Source organism: Chanodichthys erythropterus, chromosome 2 (genome assembly GCF_024489055.1).
Source record: "Chanodichthys erythropterus isolate Z2021 chromosome 2, ASM2448905v1, whole genome shotgun sequence".
Classification (NCBI taxonomy): domain Eukaryota; kingdom Metazoa; phylum Chordata; class Actinopteri; order Cypriniformes; family Xenocyprididae; genus Chanodichthys; species Chanodichthys erythropterus.
This window is the reverse complement of record NC_090222.1, coordinates 31330430-31349207: the sequence shown is the minus strand read 5'-3', so window position 1 is coordinate 31349207 and position 18778 is coordinate 31330430. Positions and strand designations below refer to the sequence as shown.

The 18778-nt window shown below is 36.1% G+C and overlaps 1 protein-coding gene across 4 annotated transcripts; it reads right to left on the bottom strand.

Annotated features, from left to right (window-relative positions):
- Positions 1–330: 330 nt before the first annotated feature.
- On the bottom strand, positions 331–13921 carry pbxip1b (pre-B-cell leukemia homeobox interacting protein 1b). 4 transcript variants are annotated; one of them, XM_067409658.1, is made up of 10 exons: positions 13823–13921; positions 11914–12002; positions 10308–10520; positions 9886–10189; positions 7570–7800; positions 6927–6950; positions 5249–5292; positions 5009–5125; positions 4454–4721; positions 331–3423 (listed from the first exon to the last, which is right to left on the bottom strand). In XM_067409658.1, exons 2-10 carry the CDS (start codon positions 11974–11976, stop codon positions 2057–2059), a joined length of 2631 nt encoding a protein of 876 aa, XP_067265759.1. In that variant the 5' UTR covers positions 11977–12002; positions 13823–13921; the 3' UTR covers positions 331–2056. The 4 variants fall into 4 exon arrangements, with proteins under 4 accessions (XP_067265759.1, XP_067265768.1, XP_067265777.1 ...); XM_067409667.1 differs by lacking the exon at positions 6927–6950; XM_067409676.1 differs by lacking the exon at positions 6927–6950 and having other exon boundaries at positions 5249–5286.
- Positions 13922–18778: the final 4857 nt, after the last annotated feature.

Below are 18778 nucleotides of genomic sequence, written 5' to 3'. Positions count from 1 at the left end.
ATTTCATGTTTACATCGTAATTCCAGTGTAATACCTATGTCATTATACAAATTTGTGTCCTCATATATCACAAACACACACACACAAACTTCACAGTTCATTGACGTTCATGCAGAAATTCAGACTCTGTATGTTAAAATATGGTGCAGCACAGGAGGAACTGAGAAATTCTATTTCGCGGTGTTTCTTTCTTTTCAGGAACTACTAAGTGATGTTGTGATGAAGAGATAAGGTAGTTTTACCAGCTGTGAACTGCATTCCAGACACTGACGCAGGCCTCATTTTGAAGTTTTCCTAAAAATGTACAAATCGTACAGCAAGTAACTTTCACATCATGCATAACTGTATGCACCTCTTTATTCTGTAAAAAGTTTTACAGCAAAAACATTTCCCACTACCAATATAACCATCTGAACTTAAGCAATTAAACTTACATTTATCTGTGTTGCACTTTTTGTTACTATTTAGTAGTCTGTGACAAACTTCTACATGCTGCCTTTAAGTAGTTAAAGAGATTTTGCATTAGATAGTTCAACAAAGCACAGGTTCTGTGAAAATGTGCAAGCAGTTTTGCCTGACAGTGTATATACAGTAGCTCGACACAAGTCCAATAGGATTCAGATGAAAAACACATATTACACACCTTAAAATGACAAACCTTCACTGACCATAAAACTAAGATGGCTGGCACTTTTCTTTAAGGATTTGCTTAAATTTTTGTTGGCTATAGCAACACTTTTTAACAATTACAAAAGGGCCAGACAATACAGGCATGTTATTTACTAAAGTTCTCCTCCATTAAAATGAATAAATAATGGTGAAACTCTCAAACAAATAAAAAAAAAGGGTTAAGTCCTAACTCTAATGGCAAACAGAATAATTTAATGAATTTAAAAAATAATAAAAATTATGAACATTAATAAAACTCTAACATAGTCTATCAGAACAATTCTATTCAATATCTGTACACACCAAGTAAGATCCTAAAATGCACATGGATAGTTACGTGACTATAAGATCAAAATAAGAACATTATCACAAATAAGCTTTGACTGTAACTCTCACACTCAACACTGAACTACATTCTTCTGATGAATATTCCCAGACAAATATTATATTTGTGCGAGATGTGCCAGGTCTTAAATATACACCTGATGTGCCATAACCCATAACAGTAGATCAGTCCCAAGAAAACTCCCTCTGTCAGCACGTTTTCCTGGAGCTGGATTCAGGAATATCTTGAAAAAATGATCAATCATTTTAATGATAAAATGATTTGACTTTGTCTGATTGTATACTAACCTTCAAATGAGGTTAAATTTATCTTATATTACAACAAACATAATACTACAAATCTTACAGATAAAATGTATTCATATATTAATTTTATTTTTTTTTTCTCTAAAAGGGTTTTCTGTCTCGTTCTCGGCTGATAACTAACTTTAATCTAAAACAAACATCCAACAAGCTTACAAGTACGCTAGATTATTAAAGTAAAATATATGGTATAAGTAATATGTATTATGTATCTGGTAATATAATGTTAAAATATTTCAATGGTCCCATATATTTTTTTAAACATCCTCGCAGTCTATATCCTAATTTGAATATGACATTTACAATGATTTTTAACATTTTCCAAAATTTGAATTCTCTGTAGGTTTATTTTAAAAGAACCATCTTAAGAAAAACAAAAGATTCTTAAAAATTCTTGTTGGTAAGTCACAATAATCTTAACATTTCTTAAAACAGAAAATAAAAAGAAAATAAAGTTTTATTCTTAAGAAAGTTTCTTGAATCCAGCCCCAGATCTTTAGATGACAGAGCAGGCGACTCATATTTTGGGCATATTGTGTAACATGTTCAACTAAAGGTAAAAATGACAAGTGAGCAGAAACAGTGTTTGAAGGCCTTACAGTAGTGCTTTATCTATGAAAAGAAAAAGCAAAGCCTTAATGATCAAAATGAATATGCTCTTTAGAAATGACACTCCACATTATTAAGCAGGAAATCAGGCTTGATAGTTTCCAGATGCTGATTTCACCTTGAGGGTCCTTCAACCTTTCACTCTTCCGCTCTCTTTCTTCTGCTCTCCCTTCCGCTCAACCTTCCTCACTTCTTTTGGAAGTGCAAATTTCTCCATTGCCTCTCTTTCAAATTCCTCCATCTCATCGTCATCATCGTCATCACTCTCCTCTTCCTCGCTGTCTTCACCTTCAGCCATGTCCTCCAGAATGTCCCCCACATCTTCCACAAACTCACTGAACGGCATCTGATCATGAGCGAACACTCCATCCATGAAGAACTCCTTCACCAGCTTATGGAGCTCTTCTTCCCTGGAGGTCTGGTCCTCGGGATCCGGGAGCTTGTTCAGGTAGGATTGGAGAAGTGTTTCGAAGTCCCGCAGGCCGACCGGAGAGAGCCCCTCGACTCGAGCGCAGTCTGCCACACCGCTGCACGTCTCCCGCCTCCCGTTATAGTGCTGTATCCGCTCTCTCTGTTTGCTCCAATAGTTCTCATGGTCGGAATGGTGATGGGAGGTTGTCTCCGGTGCTCCATGCCCATGTCTCTCCTTCTGCTGTTTCTCCTTTTCATTAGGACTCCTTTTCCCCTCGTTTTTTTGGTAGAATGCCTTGTTTTTTTTCTCCTCCTTTATTCCCTCTCTTTTCCACTCTTCATCTTTTGACTCTCTTTCTTTCTCTCTCCAATGCTTTTCCTTCATTTCTTTTCCACCAAACTCTCTGTCTCCTTTCCATTTCTTCTCTGTTTTATCATTGTGTTTTCCCTCACTCTTTCTCCACTCCTTTTCACCTTTCCATTCATCTGTCTTTTTCTCTTTCCATTCTTTATGGTCATTCCCACCACTCTGTTTATCGCTTTTCCAGTCTTTGTCCTCTTTCCTCTCCCCGCTCAGTTTCCATTCCTTTTCCTCTTTCCCTTTCTTTTTCCCAGTATCCTTCCAGTCCTTTCTGTCTCCCCTCCTCTCATCCTGTCCTACATGTTTGTCTTTCTTCCCCTTTTTATCTTCCTTCCATTCTTTTTTCTCTTGCCAGTCTTTGAAATCTTTCTTGTCTTCACTTTCTTTCCTCATTTTACCATCATCTCGTTTTTTGTCCTTTATCCCCTCTTTTCTCTTCCCTGCTTTACCTTCTTCTTGGTGGCTTTTATCTTTTCTCCAGTCCTTCTGTTCTTTAGTACGTTCTCCCTCAGTTCCTCTCTTGCTCATTTCTTTGTCATCTTCCTTTTTTCCACTTTTCTTCTTTTTCCTTTCTTTGTCTCCTTTGCTTTGTTCCTTCTCCTCACTCTTTTTGTCCCAAGTCTTTCTGTGCTTCATGTCTTGTCTTTCTATGGGCGGTACATCTCGTTTGTCTCCAGCAGGGGGAATCTGAGAGGCTGCAACGGGATGCACAGGTTCTGCACTTTCTGGAAGAGAATTAAGATGGAGTTTTATTTCATTTTTAACTCTTAAATGCATGACTGTTTCACCAATCATTATTACATATTCGGGCCTTTATTGACCCGGATCTATATCTAACACGGAAGGATCTCTACCTGTCGCAATAATATAAAACTCCTCTGATATTAGAGTAACAATTACAGAAGAATAATATAAAGCATATTTTGTTACCTTTTGGAGCTTGAAAGGGCTCTGTTTGAGCAGATGTTTTATGCCATCATCACTGTCCTCATCAGAGCTCATTTGCCAGTAAATTCAGCAAATAATGGGCTAGTTTTATATTTGAGGTCACGAATATGAGCCCATTCGCGATCTCAAACGTATTCTCAAAACTATATAATTTTCAACATCTTCAAAATCAACATTTCGATCGCTAACAGTTTCATCAGATTCATCCAGTAAGAGTTACAGTCATATTTGATTGTGTTAAGTACTTGTTCTGCAGTAAATTGCTGAGCCATTTCATGTTTTTCTTATTATTTAGTTTTCTGTCTGAATGAGTCGTCACTTCAGCATTGTGTATCAGATATTGCCATGTTGTGCAGAAAAAAATACATGTACACTCATACACACCTCAATTTTTACAAAAATTACAAAAATAGGGATTCTTTTATAATTTTATGATTTTTTTCTTGCTATATTATTTATAATGAATTGATTGAGGAATACCAAGAAGGTTGATGTCTAACTTTAAAAAATGAACGAGGAGGAGGGTAGTGAATGACGTCCCGGGTCACTAAAGACCCGAGGTATGCATTTAAGGGTTAAAATACATATATTTTCAATACACAGAAAACCAAAATAGAATGTATTTAAAAATCAGCAAAAATGTTTTTACCTTTTCATTTTCATTATTTTAAAATCAACAATAACTTTTTCTTTGACCCACAACACAAATAAATGTAGCATCTTACATATATATACACGCTCATAGAATACACGTGTTTCAGTGATGGATCATTGCTGTCAGTGTGTGCGCATCTGTGTTTACCGCACCTGTGCTCTGTGTGAGCTGTGAAACTTTGGCTCTCAGGTGCTCCAGTTCTCTCTGCAGTGATGGCAGGGCCTCCAGCTCTTTCTTTGCTCTCACATTTTCTTCTTTCATTCTCTCGTTCTCTTGCTCCAGCTCCTTCTGAAGAGCAGGCACTCTGTCTAATTCTCCTTTTATCCTCTGGTACTCCTTCTCCAACTCTTCTCTCCTCACACGCTCTTTCTCTCCCACCTCTGCCAGAAGCTGCGCTGCTTTCAGTTCACCTTGATGTTGCTAAGTTTGCAAACAGGGCAAATAATGAACAGTGAACAACTGAAACACTTTAAAGGGGTCATACACTGGAAATCAAAAGTTTCCCTGCTCCTTTGAAATATAAAAGAGAATGATGTAATACAGAAATAGTCTTATTGCATGTAACAGTCAAGCAAAAGTAAATTACATCAATGTTTGAAGGCCTTGAGGAACAGAATAAGAGATCATTTATACTGTATATGTTTTAAAAAAAACACATGCAAGACATGTTGTTGGTCCATTTAGCATGGATCTGCACATGTCTGTACCTGAAGTTGTGCCTGTAGTACCAATATTTGCTGATCTTCCTTTGCCTGTTTGTTTAAAATATCTGGAGGCTGAAGACCAACAGGCGTGTCTCTGGAGACTTCAGGGTTGAGCCACTCCTATCACACACAAATACATCTACAATTCATAAGGCTAAATAATACTGACTAAAATATAAAGTGTATGTCTGAAGAAAAAAAATAAATAAATCACACATAAAACAGAAGAGCAAATGATTTGACCTGATTTGTTGGATCCTTCAGCTCTTTAACATCCATGTCTGCTTCTGAGAAGAAAATGCAAGTAAAATAACATGACAAAAGAATACTTGATCATATATTATCATGAAAAAAGCAACAGACCAATGTAAAGAAGCTGGGGAAATTAACATCAATAATAGGGATGGAAGGATCACACAGAAAGCATGCGGTTGCAGCACTGCATGCAATGTTCAGAATTTAATCTATAATGTAAAATGTGTTTGATTCGTTTTGTAAATGTATGCATCATTCATTTCACTACTCTGATATGGTCTTTCAATCTTTCAGAGTTGTTGTGCATCCACTTGGCATCGCAGAAAATTAACCATGCTGCATAAACAATTTCAGTGCCCAGAAAACAACTCTCAATTTAACATATTCACCCAGTTTCACAGAGAAGGCTTAAGCCTAGTCCGAGACTTAAATGTCTGTTTGAGCTTTTTTAACTGAAAGAAACTTGCCACAGACATCTTAAAATATGTCAGTGTCACTATTTTGTCTCAAGATGCACACCAGTAATGTTTTTTTTTTCTAAGGCACATTTATAAAAGCTACTTAAATGCCCTGATTGAACTAAAGCCTAATCCTGGCTTAGTCTAAAGCCCTGTCTGTGAAACCAGTCCATTAAGTACTCTTCAAAATAAGGATATTAAGTACACAAAAAAATACAAAAATAATTTGTATTTTAAGTTAAATAATACAATTACAATAAAAAATACACTTATTATTAAATGGTAATGAAACATTAAAATGTTTTATATAATAAAATATCAATATACAGTTAGTTATTAAAATATTTTGTGGGGTACTGAAAATATTTCAGGCTATAAAATATTTTGAGTCACATACAGTGAGAGATGAGCTTGTATCAGTGGTTCTCAACCAGGGAGCACACTAGGGTGCCTCAAGATATATTAAAATTATGAAAAATAAGACATAAAATAAGCTAAAACAAAAAAAAATAATAAGAGTAAATACTAACCATCTCAAACCATCTTTTTTTTGCTGTTGCATACATGGAAAACCTGGATATACAGTATGAGGCAGCCTAAGTTTAAAAATGTGATTTCTAGGTTGAGAACCAGTGGTTTATATCTAGCACATGCATGTTTTCAACTATAGCAACCATACACCAGCAAATTATTTTGAGCTAATTATCTTACAGCTTCATTGAAACACGCATGCACACACGCACGTACGCACGCACACACGCACACACGCGCACACACGCACACACGCACACACGCACACACACGCACACACGCACACACACACACACACACACACACACACACACACACACACACACACACACACACACACACACACACACACACACACACTCTCCTCCTACCACCATCCAGGTCCATGTTTACTTAGCTATCTAAATGGGGACATTCCATAGACATAATGGTTTTTATACTGTACAAACTGTATATCCTATCCCCTTACACTAACCCTACCCCTACATTTTTTAAAAAAAGCCTTTAATTACTTTATTTTCATACCAGTTTTACAAATGAGGATGTCCCTAAAGGGAGGTCACTTCTGGGTACAAATTTGTCCCCAAAATATAGTTAAATAGGTACATGCACACACACATACACACACACACGCACATACACGCACACTCTCTCTCTATCTCTCTCTCTCCTCCTACCACCATCCAGGTCCATGAGAATACCTGTGGAACAACACACCTCAGTCTCAGACACAGGAACATATTTAAATTCACTATCTGATTTGGGCCACTGTATAGGTAAATTTTGGTCACATGATCCCTTTTATGACAAACCATATTCAATATCAGTTTGTCCAGGAGTCTTTACAGAAATTGATAACCATCATTATCTCAAACAAAACACATTTCTTAGTATGTAGTTCATTTATACGTCTCTAGTGACTGACAACCTAATAACGGCAGCCTATAAGAGCATTGTCTTTACCAGGCATCAAACTGAAAAAATGGAATTCACATTCAAATTTAAACCTCACATATATAGTCACTCAAATTGTTATACTGATAATATATCATTTGTAATGATTGACATTTTATTTTAAATAAGAATAATGCAAAAATAAAGCTTTTTTTAATGATCACTAACCTAAAGCCCCACTCTTTAGTGCTGAATATGGTAATTAAATAAGTATCTAATAAATATTATTAAAATTATACATTTATTACCATTTGGTTATCTGAACATGCTAGGTACTGTATTTCTAATGAATCTAGAAAATACAGTGATCTTTAGACCAAAAGCCTCAAATGAAAAAGAGTGTGAAAACAGCAGCCTCATGCTCACCCGAGAAAAAAATGGTTCCTAGTCCTAGAAGAATGACAGCTGCAAGGATGCATTTGTTCAAAGAAAAGACTGTTTCCTCTTCTCTTTGAGGGGGCTGAAAGTCTTCCTCCTCTCCCTCTTCATCATCATCATCATCTGCCTCAGTCTTGTCCAAAGAGCTCAGGTGGGAGATTTTTCTCTTTCGTAAACCATCCCACTCCTTCCTGTTTGTTTCTAACACTTCTTTAGACTCTACACAAAAACAGGGCATATGATTGTTAGGAGGTATTCGGTATATATTAAAAGCATGTTTTTACACAGATACACAATATAAATAAGCAACCTTTTTACAGCTGGTTAGTACAGCAGCCATGTCGCTGTTTTTTTTAAATAGTTTAGGAGGGACTTTATGAATGCTTGTGTGTATAATAGCTAACATTATTTGTGCAACTAGGACATGAACATCCTTTTTTGGCCCCGGAACATATGATTAACCATTCACTAGTGTCCTCTGATTGTAGGGTTAGGGTTGTCTGGTGAGGCTTCACTCGTGTACTAAGACTAAGGCTCTATTTCTGGAACTCCCCACAGTCACTTCATCAGTCTGGTCTGCTGCTTCAGTGAACTAGCATTAAACTCTCTCACTGCACATTAGCAAGATGACTAAAACACGCCATACTGAAGCATTTTCAAACAAGATTATCATACATTCACAATACCGTTTAAAAGTTTGTTGACAGTAAGATTTTTTGGAAAGAAATTAATACTTTTATTCAGCATGGATGCATTAAAGGATTAGTCCACTTTCAAATAAAATTTTCCTGATAATTTACTCACCCCCATGTCATCCAAGATGTTCATGTCTTTCTTTCTTCAGTCGAAAAGAAATGAAGGTTTTTGATGAAAACATTCCAGGATTATTCTCCTTATAGTGGACTTCAATTGACCCCAAATGGTTGAAGGTCAAAATGACGTACCTATTCAACTTATGGAACGAACGCTGCGCCAGTTCCGTTTTTTCCGTAAGTCGAATAGGGAAGGTGTAGGATATACAGCGTAAGCTTTTTGGAGAATACGGAAGGCGGAAGCACTTGTGAGGCGATCATTTGTGTTTATAAAGCATATACATTTTTTTTTTTTTTTTTTTTTAAATGCTAGATAAGACACTTATTCCTCGTCTGGTATCGTTTAAAGCCCTTTGAAGCTGCACTGAAACTGTAATTTTGACCTTCAACTGTTTGGAGGCCATTGAAACTATAACTACAACTATAAGGAGAATAATCCTGGAATGTTTTCATCAAAAACCTTAATTTCTTTTCGACTGAAGAAAGAAGGACATGGACATCTTGGATGACATGGGGGCGAGTAAATTTTCAGGATTTTTTTTTTTTAAATCTATCAAAAGCGACAGTAAAGACATTTATAATATTTCAAAAGATTTGTGTTTCAAATAAATGCTGTTCTTTAGAACTTTCTTTTCATTAAAGATTCCTGAAAAAAATGTATCATCATTATTTCCACAAAAATAAATTTCTTGAGCAGCAAATCAGCATATTAGAATGATTTCTGAAGGATCATGAGCGGAGTAATGATTTCTGAAAAATTTGCTTTAACATCACAGGAATAAATTACATTTTACGATATATTAAAATAGAAAATGGTCATTTTAAATTGTAATAATATTTCACAATATTATAATTTTTACTGTATTTTTAAACAAATAAATGCAGCCTTGCGGAGTATAAAGAAACTTTGAATTAAACAAACCTTTGAACGGTAGTGTATGTTGTTACACAAGCTGTTTAAAGCACCACAGCCAAAGTCCTACAATGATTTTGCTGTAGCCTCACACCTTCATTCAAATAACATATAAATGTAATAAACTAAAGACAAACACTGATTTACCATCTTAGACCATTTAAAAAGATTTGGGAAATAAATACAAAATGAAGTCTGTAGTGTGCTCATGATGCAGGTACAAGCAAATGTTCACTTGAACAAGAGGGGGAAAAGCATAGAGAATGATGCATCCAAAATGTAATCAGAGTTGACACGCTGTATATATAAATAAAGAACAACATTAGGCAGAAATCAAGCTGTCAAGCTGCCAGCAGTCATCATGCAAGTCCATCATCATTTCATATCAGACCTGCCAACTGCAGTTAAGCTCCGGTTGGACCACCAACAACACTTTAAAATGTACACATACACAAAACATAGAAATAGACAACAAGTATTAAAAACAAATGCCTTTAAAATCAAATGAACACAAAAGAGATTATAAATACATTGAGGAAAAAGTATGTGACACTACCATTTATGTTGTATATAACTCACCTTCAGTTATGGTTTGCCTCAGAGACTCCTCATCTGATTTAAACCAGTCTCTTTCCTGACAAACTGAAGCAGGAAGTGGACTTGATCCAGAGGTAGGACTTATGTGGGTGTATGAGTCAGAGAATGAATCAACATCAGTGCCAGGAGAAACTGGGTTCTCTGAGTGACCTGTAAGGGCTTCTCGCTCCTCTTGGTCAGGGGTCCAGGAGCTGACGTCCTCAACAGTGGCACTGACAGAGCTGGGGTCTTCATTGACATGTGCTGAATTCAGCTGGGCCCGACCCTCATTCTCTGGAGACGTTACCTGGCAAACATTTGGTAGATCAACAGAATTTACTATATGAAATAAATGTCATATAGTAAAATTTGTTATGGCCATCAGGATTTGAGATCAACTGAAGCATTTATTCAAGGAAGGTCACCTGAGTTTCCTGTGCTTGTTCTGACCCATGGGTGAGCGCTGGGTCAGACAGCAACTGTGATGATGTCTCTGTCTCTGGCTGGTGAGCAGATGCTTCAGAGGAGTGCTTCTTCAGGTCACTATTGGCCTCCGATGGAGGCTCAGGTGCTTTTGAGAGCTGCCCCTCGACCTTAAGACCTTCAGCTACTGGACCCACATTCTCAACTCCAGACTCCTAGACATGAAAAGTGTCTCTGTCAAACAAATCTAATCTCCTCTATAATTTTAGCAGTGTCTTGACACAATATCCTACAAAGTGAGTAACAGCTTGTTTAATTGTGGGTCAATGACATTTAAGAGTGTCTGTGATGATGAAGGAGAAATCTAGTTTAAAAGTTCTGGAAAAAAATTTTTTTCATGTTGGATTCATATGATAAAAAAAAAAAAAAAACTTTCATACCATTTTCAAGAAAGAATTAAATTTAATTATTCAAAAAATGTTATGTGGTGTGACCAAGTAATTATAGCATACAGTAATTTAAAAATAGGATATGTACCTCTGAATCATTTTCAAAATGTTTTTTACATCTATTTTTCAATGTTAATGTATAATAAAAATAGTAACTGTTATTATTTAAGTATTTAATTATTTAATTTAATAGTAATTTTTGGAGAGGCACACAACACAAAGTGTTTTTTAAAAATCTTTTCATAACTGATGTAATGCATATTTTTGAGTCATTAACAATGTGTTTAAACAAGTTTCAGTTGTTAAATAACAAAGTTTTTTTTTTTTTTTTTTGGACTTTATGTTAGGCGATACAACCAAATAGTTGTATGAATACAGTATACTCCTGTTGTACCACCTGACATGGAAAGTGTACTTACCCATACTTGAAATTAGCAGTTTTTTACCAGCATTTGAGAGAAAACTATAAACATTTTCACTCTGCAAAAAGGATCAGTTGGGGCCTTCTGGTTAATGCATTATTATCACATTATTACATTGTCAATTCATAATAAAATAACCATATTTGCAGTTGTACCACCCTGACATTCAAATTGCTGGACTTTTTTTTTTTCAATGATCTCAACAGCTTTAAAACTACCGATATTTATAAAATGTGTATATATGAAAGGTTTCAAACCTAAAATGACGCCATAGTATTTAGTTTTTAATTTTTTATTAAGACACCATTTTAAATAGTTTTCTTAGTCTGTTCATTTGTTCGGACAGTTGAACCGCCTGACATTTTGGGGATGTAAGATAACAAAACATAAAATAATATGTATTATTTAAATGTACTTAAAATGAAGTCAGACTAAATAGGTTTTATAGAATAAAGTGATATATGTAAAATTTATCAAATTATTTTAAAAGGAAATAATGCACTCGGACACAAAAATATGCACGTCATGTAATTGACCCACCTATTAGAAATGAAAAACATAATCCTCATAGAAGGCATGTATTTAAGTCACTGCATGTATGATTTGCATTTTATTTTTAAATAAATTGATAGATTCAACGTAATGTCACTGACCCTTGAATCAAGACATGAATGTATCAACATGAACATTTTCAAACCTCAGAGACATCCACCCCTGCGTCTGACATTGAAACGCACCTTTACCACTGGGGTAAGAACAGTCCAGCTGTTGCCATTGGCACTGTTGCTGTTTTCAGACATTGCCCCCTAGCGGCTCCGTCCAGCAACTGCAAAACACACAGGTTCTTGAGCACTTCAGAAAGTCATCAGCTTTATTTCAGTGACAGACAATATAATAAAAATTTAAGGGTAAACTGTATTGCGGGTTGAGTTTCATTGCACGAGTCCATTACATTACGTAAAGGACATGTAAAAGAACTTTGAACATGTATAATACTACTGTTTTGCATACATCACATATGCTGTCATTAGACATATCAGAATTAAAATGAATTATGTTTATTTAACAGAGATGGTGGCGAGTGAATTCAATGAGGACAGTAACTTCACTACAGGCCTCTGTTAGTGAAAAAAGCACAGGAGTGAAGGAGAGAGTGAAAAGCTGGAGGTGCTGTGAAAGAGATTTCACTTCATTAGTATTATTCTTGTGTTTTCCCATTGGTTGCACCACCGGTTCCCTGGCTGGTAAATATCTTGGCAAAGAACTGTGTAACTAAGGATGTCAATAGAAGCAGCACTAAAGGCATTAATGCAAGTAGAGAATGGTAGAGTTATACTCCTGCCGACAGCGCTGACAAAACAAAGCAATGGACCTACTGCTCACTACCAGAATACCAGTGAGAAAAGCGAGACTGATGTGGGCTACTTTTCCAAGTGGGCCAAAGTCTTACAATCATTTCAATGATTTACAGCAACTTATTCAAACATTCTTCCATTTGTGCTAAATCTTATGAATATTCAGTAGATCTGGATATTAAGTAGATCTGACAAACAATGGGAGTCAGTTAAGCCAAAATTTCAAAAATGAAAGAGGCCTAATCACAGACGCACCACTTTGTGACACACTTCACTCTTTAATAAGGATCTTCTTCCTTTCGCAGTAATTTGGGTCTGCTAATAATGTGACTCCCATGAGAGTTTTTTTTCAATGTAGCCATGAGCCATGAGAGTTGTTGAGGATCTAGAAGAATGTCTGAAATAGATAACAGCTAAAAATAACACAGAAAGAAGCACAAAGTGCACCTAACTGAACTGGTATTATCCCAGAGAATTCTGTTACAAAATTTGGAATTTCATATTTATATAAACAAAGAATTAAATATTTTTTATATATATTTTTGTAAATTATGTCACATTTGAAGTTCACAGACAAGAACTTAGCTTAAAATATTGACAATACTGCAGCACTCCTTGCTAACAGTTACTACTAGTTTCTCACAAAGCAAAAACGGGATTGTTATTATTTTTGAAAGCTTAAATAAAGTTGGAAGGGGTTACTTTTACTATTAATGTAACACAATTACAAAGCAATAATTATGAATAATAACAATTACTGATTATCAATTTACAGAAGCAACAATACTATGGCATTTTGAGGAAAACTATGATTACCATGGTAACGTTAAATGTTTAGATTTCCCATATGATTAAACGGTTAGATTATCCCACAGTTTAGCCCAGATTTAAAAGCAAAAGCTACATTAGTTCGTCTGTATTAGTCTTTTCTCTCTCATCACCTCATCTGAAATAAAATGCCCATACAAGGAAAAAACTTCACGTCATGAGGACATCAGCGCAACTATTACTTTCATGCGTCATGAATACAATACTGCACGCCATCGCATGTTCTCTGTGTGTATGTATGTTACACGGATGTTGGACGTGTGTGTACATTTTAAGTCGAGGAAGCTGTCAAAATGGGAGTGTTCAGTATAAACCCCACGAGCAAATGTCCTAGACGCAGTTTACATACATGCACATGCCGGAAATACAGAAAAAACAAGCTGACAGGTCTCACAAATGGGTTAACGTTATGTGAGTTTGGTTAAATATGAAAAATATCAAAAAGTATCAAACAGAAGCATACCTGGTAACTCTGAAGCACCTTTAATACAGGTTTTATTTCCACTACTTTCTCGTGTCTTGTGCAAAGTTGCAAACTCCAGTGTGCAGTTTTGTCTCCGACACGCCTTCTGTCTGTAAAGTTTTCCACCAATCAGCGCTTGCCGTTCAGCTATGTCCCGCCCAAATGCTGCCTTCTCCACCAATGACAGCATACTTTATCCTCCGTGCTTCAAAGCACACTTATTTTGTGACTGACAAACACAGGTGACATGAAAATGAGGAACATATGCTCAAACAAATGGGAAAAGGATCTATATATAATACCAAAGATGCTCTAATATTTACTTTTTTTTATAGACAAGGGAACAACTGTTTTGATATATTTATAGACAGATAACTAATTATTGTTATAAAGCTCAACACGTTTAGTCTAATTGTTTTGATTTTTGCGAGTACCATGCTTACTATGCCTCAGAGAAAAACACTATTTTGTGAAGTAGCTAACATAGCATAATCAGATCTTTATTTTTTGTAACAGTAATACAGCATTTTCTCCATCATACAATACGTTTCAAAATTAACTGCATGCCATTTATCAACACAAGTCATCCAGCTTTTAATATGATATTCTAAAATCGATCTAGTTTACTGTAGCGTGCAAGTGTCTCGCAGCCACTGAGTGAAGGCACAGAGTAACGTTATAATATTTTCAACACACTCAAATGTATCTAATATGATAAACAGAGCTGTGTTACCTCATACTCATGACTGGAAAAGCTGAAGCAGCGGCGGCGACTAGGGGTGGGCATTCGATTAAATTTTCTTAGTCGATCGTCGGGAGAATTAACGATCGACTATTGATTAATCATTAATATTTGTATAATAAATTTAATTGTTAAACTTTTATAATTCAAAAATGCAATGAATACAAAAATACAGCGTGTTTTTCCTTGATGATCAACTTGTGGCAAACAGTTAAAATACGTTCAGTTAGGCAAACCGAACATATACGCGTGTGTATATGCGGTACTCTAAAGCAGCGGAACCTGCAGCTGCTAGCCGGCGTTCTTAAACAGAGACCTTATTTGTTCCAAAATAATAATAATAAAAAAGAATCATGTTAAACAATAACTTAAACAAAAAACATAATAATACTTAGATCTGACAGGTTTTGTCAAAATGTAACTCAAAACTATCCAAGCCAGAAGAAAGGGCCAGATGCCTTCCTAACAATTACGCTAACTTAACAAATTAGGCTACTTAAAGCCTCGTGAAAAATAACTAACTTCAGTAACTCGCATACAACTTCTGCACCAATCTACTGATTTTTGTTGAGAAATATAAGCATGTTGACATGATCTGGGGTCAGACGTGACCGCAACCTCAGTCCAGCCGACGAAAACACCTGCTCTGATGGGGCCTGTCGTCGCTGGGATGCACAGGTACCTCCGCGCTAACTTGGCCAGCCCGGGAAACCTTATTCCATTCACTTTCCACCAGTCTGTAGGTGTGCAATTCAGGGGTGGGGCAGTCTCCCTCAGAATTAAAATGGAAGATCACAGATAACCGAGCATGGTGTCAAATATTGCACCCTTGTGGTAAAATGTTTAATTGCTGCCACACAGTGAAATTAATTTAATTGCTTCAAGACTCACATTACGCAACACAACCTGCATTAGATTTAAAAACATTAATAAATTATTGATCATCGATAAATCATGCCCATCCCTACCGGCGACTGTGGCATAATAAGAGGTCGCCTCTAGCGACCTCTAGCGGACAGAAAATTCTACATATTGCACCTTTAATTAGGCCTTTAATTTTGTTTTCATTAATTGTAATATTTTTATAGTTTCAAAAGCAATTTCAAGGACTGTTTGAAGCAAAATATTGTTTTAATTCACTTGCTCTTAATGAATATAATATTTTCCTAACAATAAAAACAGATTAAAAATGTAGGCGTCTCTTGAAAAATGAATTTAATGTTTGTGATGTTTTAAATAAAATCAAAAAGAGACCATAATTTTATAAAGAGACCAAAGTTTTTATTCTGTAGACTTTTAAAAGAGGTCTGAGCCATATTTAGGGACCCCAATATTACCGTGCATGTGCTTTTATATCACTTTTTTTACTTTAGCGAGCAACCACTCAGAATACCCTAGCATCTGCATATAACCACATCATTAGCACCTGTACAAAAACGATGCCATAACACCCACCCAAAAACACCCTAGCTTTGTGGTAATAAGTGTTGCATTAGCAAGCAAACCCAACCTACATCTTCTTCAGAAGTTCTACAGACAAGTGACCCTTACATTAACTTGAATGTAATGCCTCAGTTTATAGTATTTATTCTGATAGAGCCTATATAATATGCTACTTTTTTGTAACCATTTGTGTAAAATGTTGAGTATGTATTATAATGAGCATATTCATGGCATGTTGTATTTGTTTAATCATTTGCATATCTATTTTTAATCCCTTACACAGTCATGGTTTGACTTTGTACCCTACATTTTAAACATTCAAAAAGCATCAGGACCTCTTCAGTGTTTTATATATTTTTATTTATTGCACAGTTTTCTCAAACAGTGTCTTTTAAAACATGTTTGGATACTACTTTAAACTGCATTAATACAGCAGCTTCTAATGCTTGTGCGTTTATGAGTGTGTAAAGAGATCTGAAATCAGGCCAAAGCAACAACAACTGTGACGAATCATCCATTGGCTCAAAAACTCTGAAAAAAGAAAAGGAGACATCATAAATAACACTGTATATCTGCTTTAAATATGATCTGGCAATTAATATACTGGTTTAGTAACATGATATTTACAGAATAATATAATCACTAGATTTTGGGAGTTGCCTGGGGCGCCCTCTATAGGTAGCATCAGCAGACTGCACACAATTAAACAAGGTCAAGGCCAAACGTCTGTGAGCCCTCAATAAATGTTTGAATCATCGAATATAAATATATAAATGAACATTACATGAACATTAAAAATTGCTTAGCATTAATATCTTATAGTCCTTTAAACCTGACATTAAAATTACTTCCTTTTTGTAGTCATACAGCTTAACATTTTAAAATCAGTCAACACTGTTGATATTGCTATTGTTAAAACAAAAGTAAAAAAGAATTAAAAACCCATTTCCGTAATTGAAATAAAGCTTAAATAAAAAATAAAAATGACTGAAAATATAAAACTGAAAGCCAATTCAAAATATTTATAAATAGTATAATAGTATATATACTTAAATAACACGGATTGTACATGCTACATTGGTATACATGCTCATAATCATTTTTTCATAGCTTAAAGGGTTAGTTCACCCAAAAATGAAAATTCTATCATTAATTACTCACCCTCATGTCGTTCCACACCCGTAAGACCTTCGTTAATCTTCAGACGCTTTCAGGTGCCCAGAAAGCTACTAAAGACATATTTAAAACAGTTCATGTGACTACAGTGGTTCAATAATGTTATGAAACGACAAGAATACTTTTTGTGCGCCAAAAAAAAATAAAAAATAAATAAATAACGACTTTATTCAACAATATCTAGTGATGGGCGATTTCAAAACTGCTTCATGAAGCTTCGAAGCTTTACAAATCGTTTGTTTCGAATCACTGGTTCGGAGTGTGTATCAAACTGCCAAAGTCACGCCCTTTTCCTGAAAGTTCGTTTTGGCAAGCCGTTTCGAACTTCCAAAAAAAGAACACAAAACGAACTTCGTTTTAGCCTGATTTTGTTCGAAATGACGTCACATCAGTTCGTTCTTCGAATTCGTTTGAAGTATACCGGGGCCTTAACCGTGCGTTCACACCGCTGCTGGCGAGAGCGACAAAGTGACAGGAAGACATTCATTTTCAATGGGAGCCCGCGGCGAGCTCCAGCTTTGACCTTCCCGCCAGCGGCGCTTTGAAAGCACAGTACAGCGTTGTTGGCAGGGCGATGTGAACGCACAGTTAAGCCGCGGTCACTCTGGACTTTGAACGTGCGACTTTGAACATTTCTTCGGATGCTGTACCGGTCGTGATATGACATCACGGTCTACAGCGTCTTTTTTATAAACATGAATTCAACATATAACATATAGTAATAAATTAAAAATGTAGAAATGTAGAACCTACTTGACTTTACTGCAAAAATATCATTCTTTAATCAAAGTCCCTTTAAGACAAGTTATTTCACTCGGCGGCCATCTTTGAAACGCCTCTCGGGCATCCTGGGCATCATGCAGCTCCTATCTCTTTGAATGGAAAAACATCAAATTCTCCAAAACTGTTCGTCAACCTTACGATTCAATTTCATATTTGAAATCACCAATGAAATCTAACAACAACCGACTCATAAATTTAGTTTCTAAACGCTCGAATCATGACAAAAAAACTCTGGATCAAGCTAATGCGCATGCGCAGACCTAAATGCGCGTCTCTTCGGAGGCGCGCGTCGGACTGTTTCTATAGAAACCGGTGATTCTACGGCCGCTGAAGTGACGCGATGACTTTACCAGTCGGCGATTGGCTCTAGGCTTTAGAAGGCGGGACTTATTCCGCCATATTGCGCGTTACACTTTCTCCCATTCAAAACGAGTGACACGTCTTGAGTTATTCTATAGTCTTTGCTTGAATTCAGCCAAGAGGCCATGCTGTGATGAATTGATCTTCTATTGGTCTTCACGTGATGCGAATACGCAAGTCAGAGTTCACCAAACTTGAACTCTGGAACGAAGCGAAATGCGAAATTTTTCGCACGAGCTTGCGTTTCCAGTCTGACGCATTCGCATGCGTTTGAATGGAATTCAATGGGACGAAAAGTGCAGTATGACCGCACCTTTATGATGAAGCCTGGTTTACTGAAATCACGTGACTTTGGCAGTTTGATATACACTCCGAACCACTGATTCGAATCAAAAGATTCGTAAAGCTTCAAAGCTTCATGAAGCAGCGTTTTGAATTCGCCCATCACAAGA

Coding starts and splice junctions, on each gene's coding strand:
- pbxip1b (XM_067409658.1), bottom strand. CDS start 11,976: ATGTCTGAAAACAGCAACAGTGCCAATGGCAACAGCTGGACTGTTCTT. Junction 6,951..7,569: donor AGGAACCATTTTTTTCTCGG/GTGAGCATGAGG, acceptor GTTGTTCCACAG/GTATTCTCATGGACCTGGAT. Junction 5,293..6,926: donor TCTCATGGACCTGGATGGTG/GTAGGAGGAGAG, acceptor TTTTCTTCTCAG/AAGCAGACATGGATGTTAAA.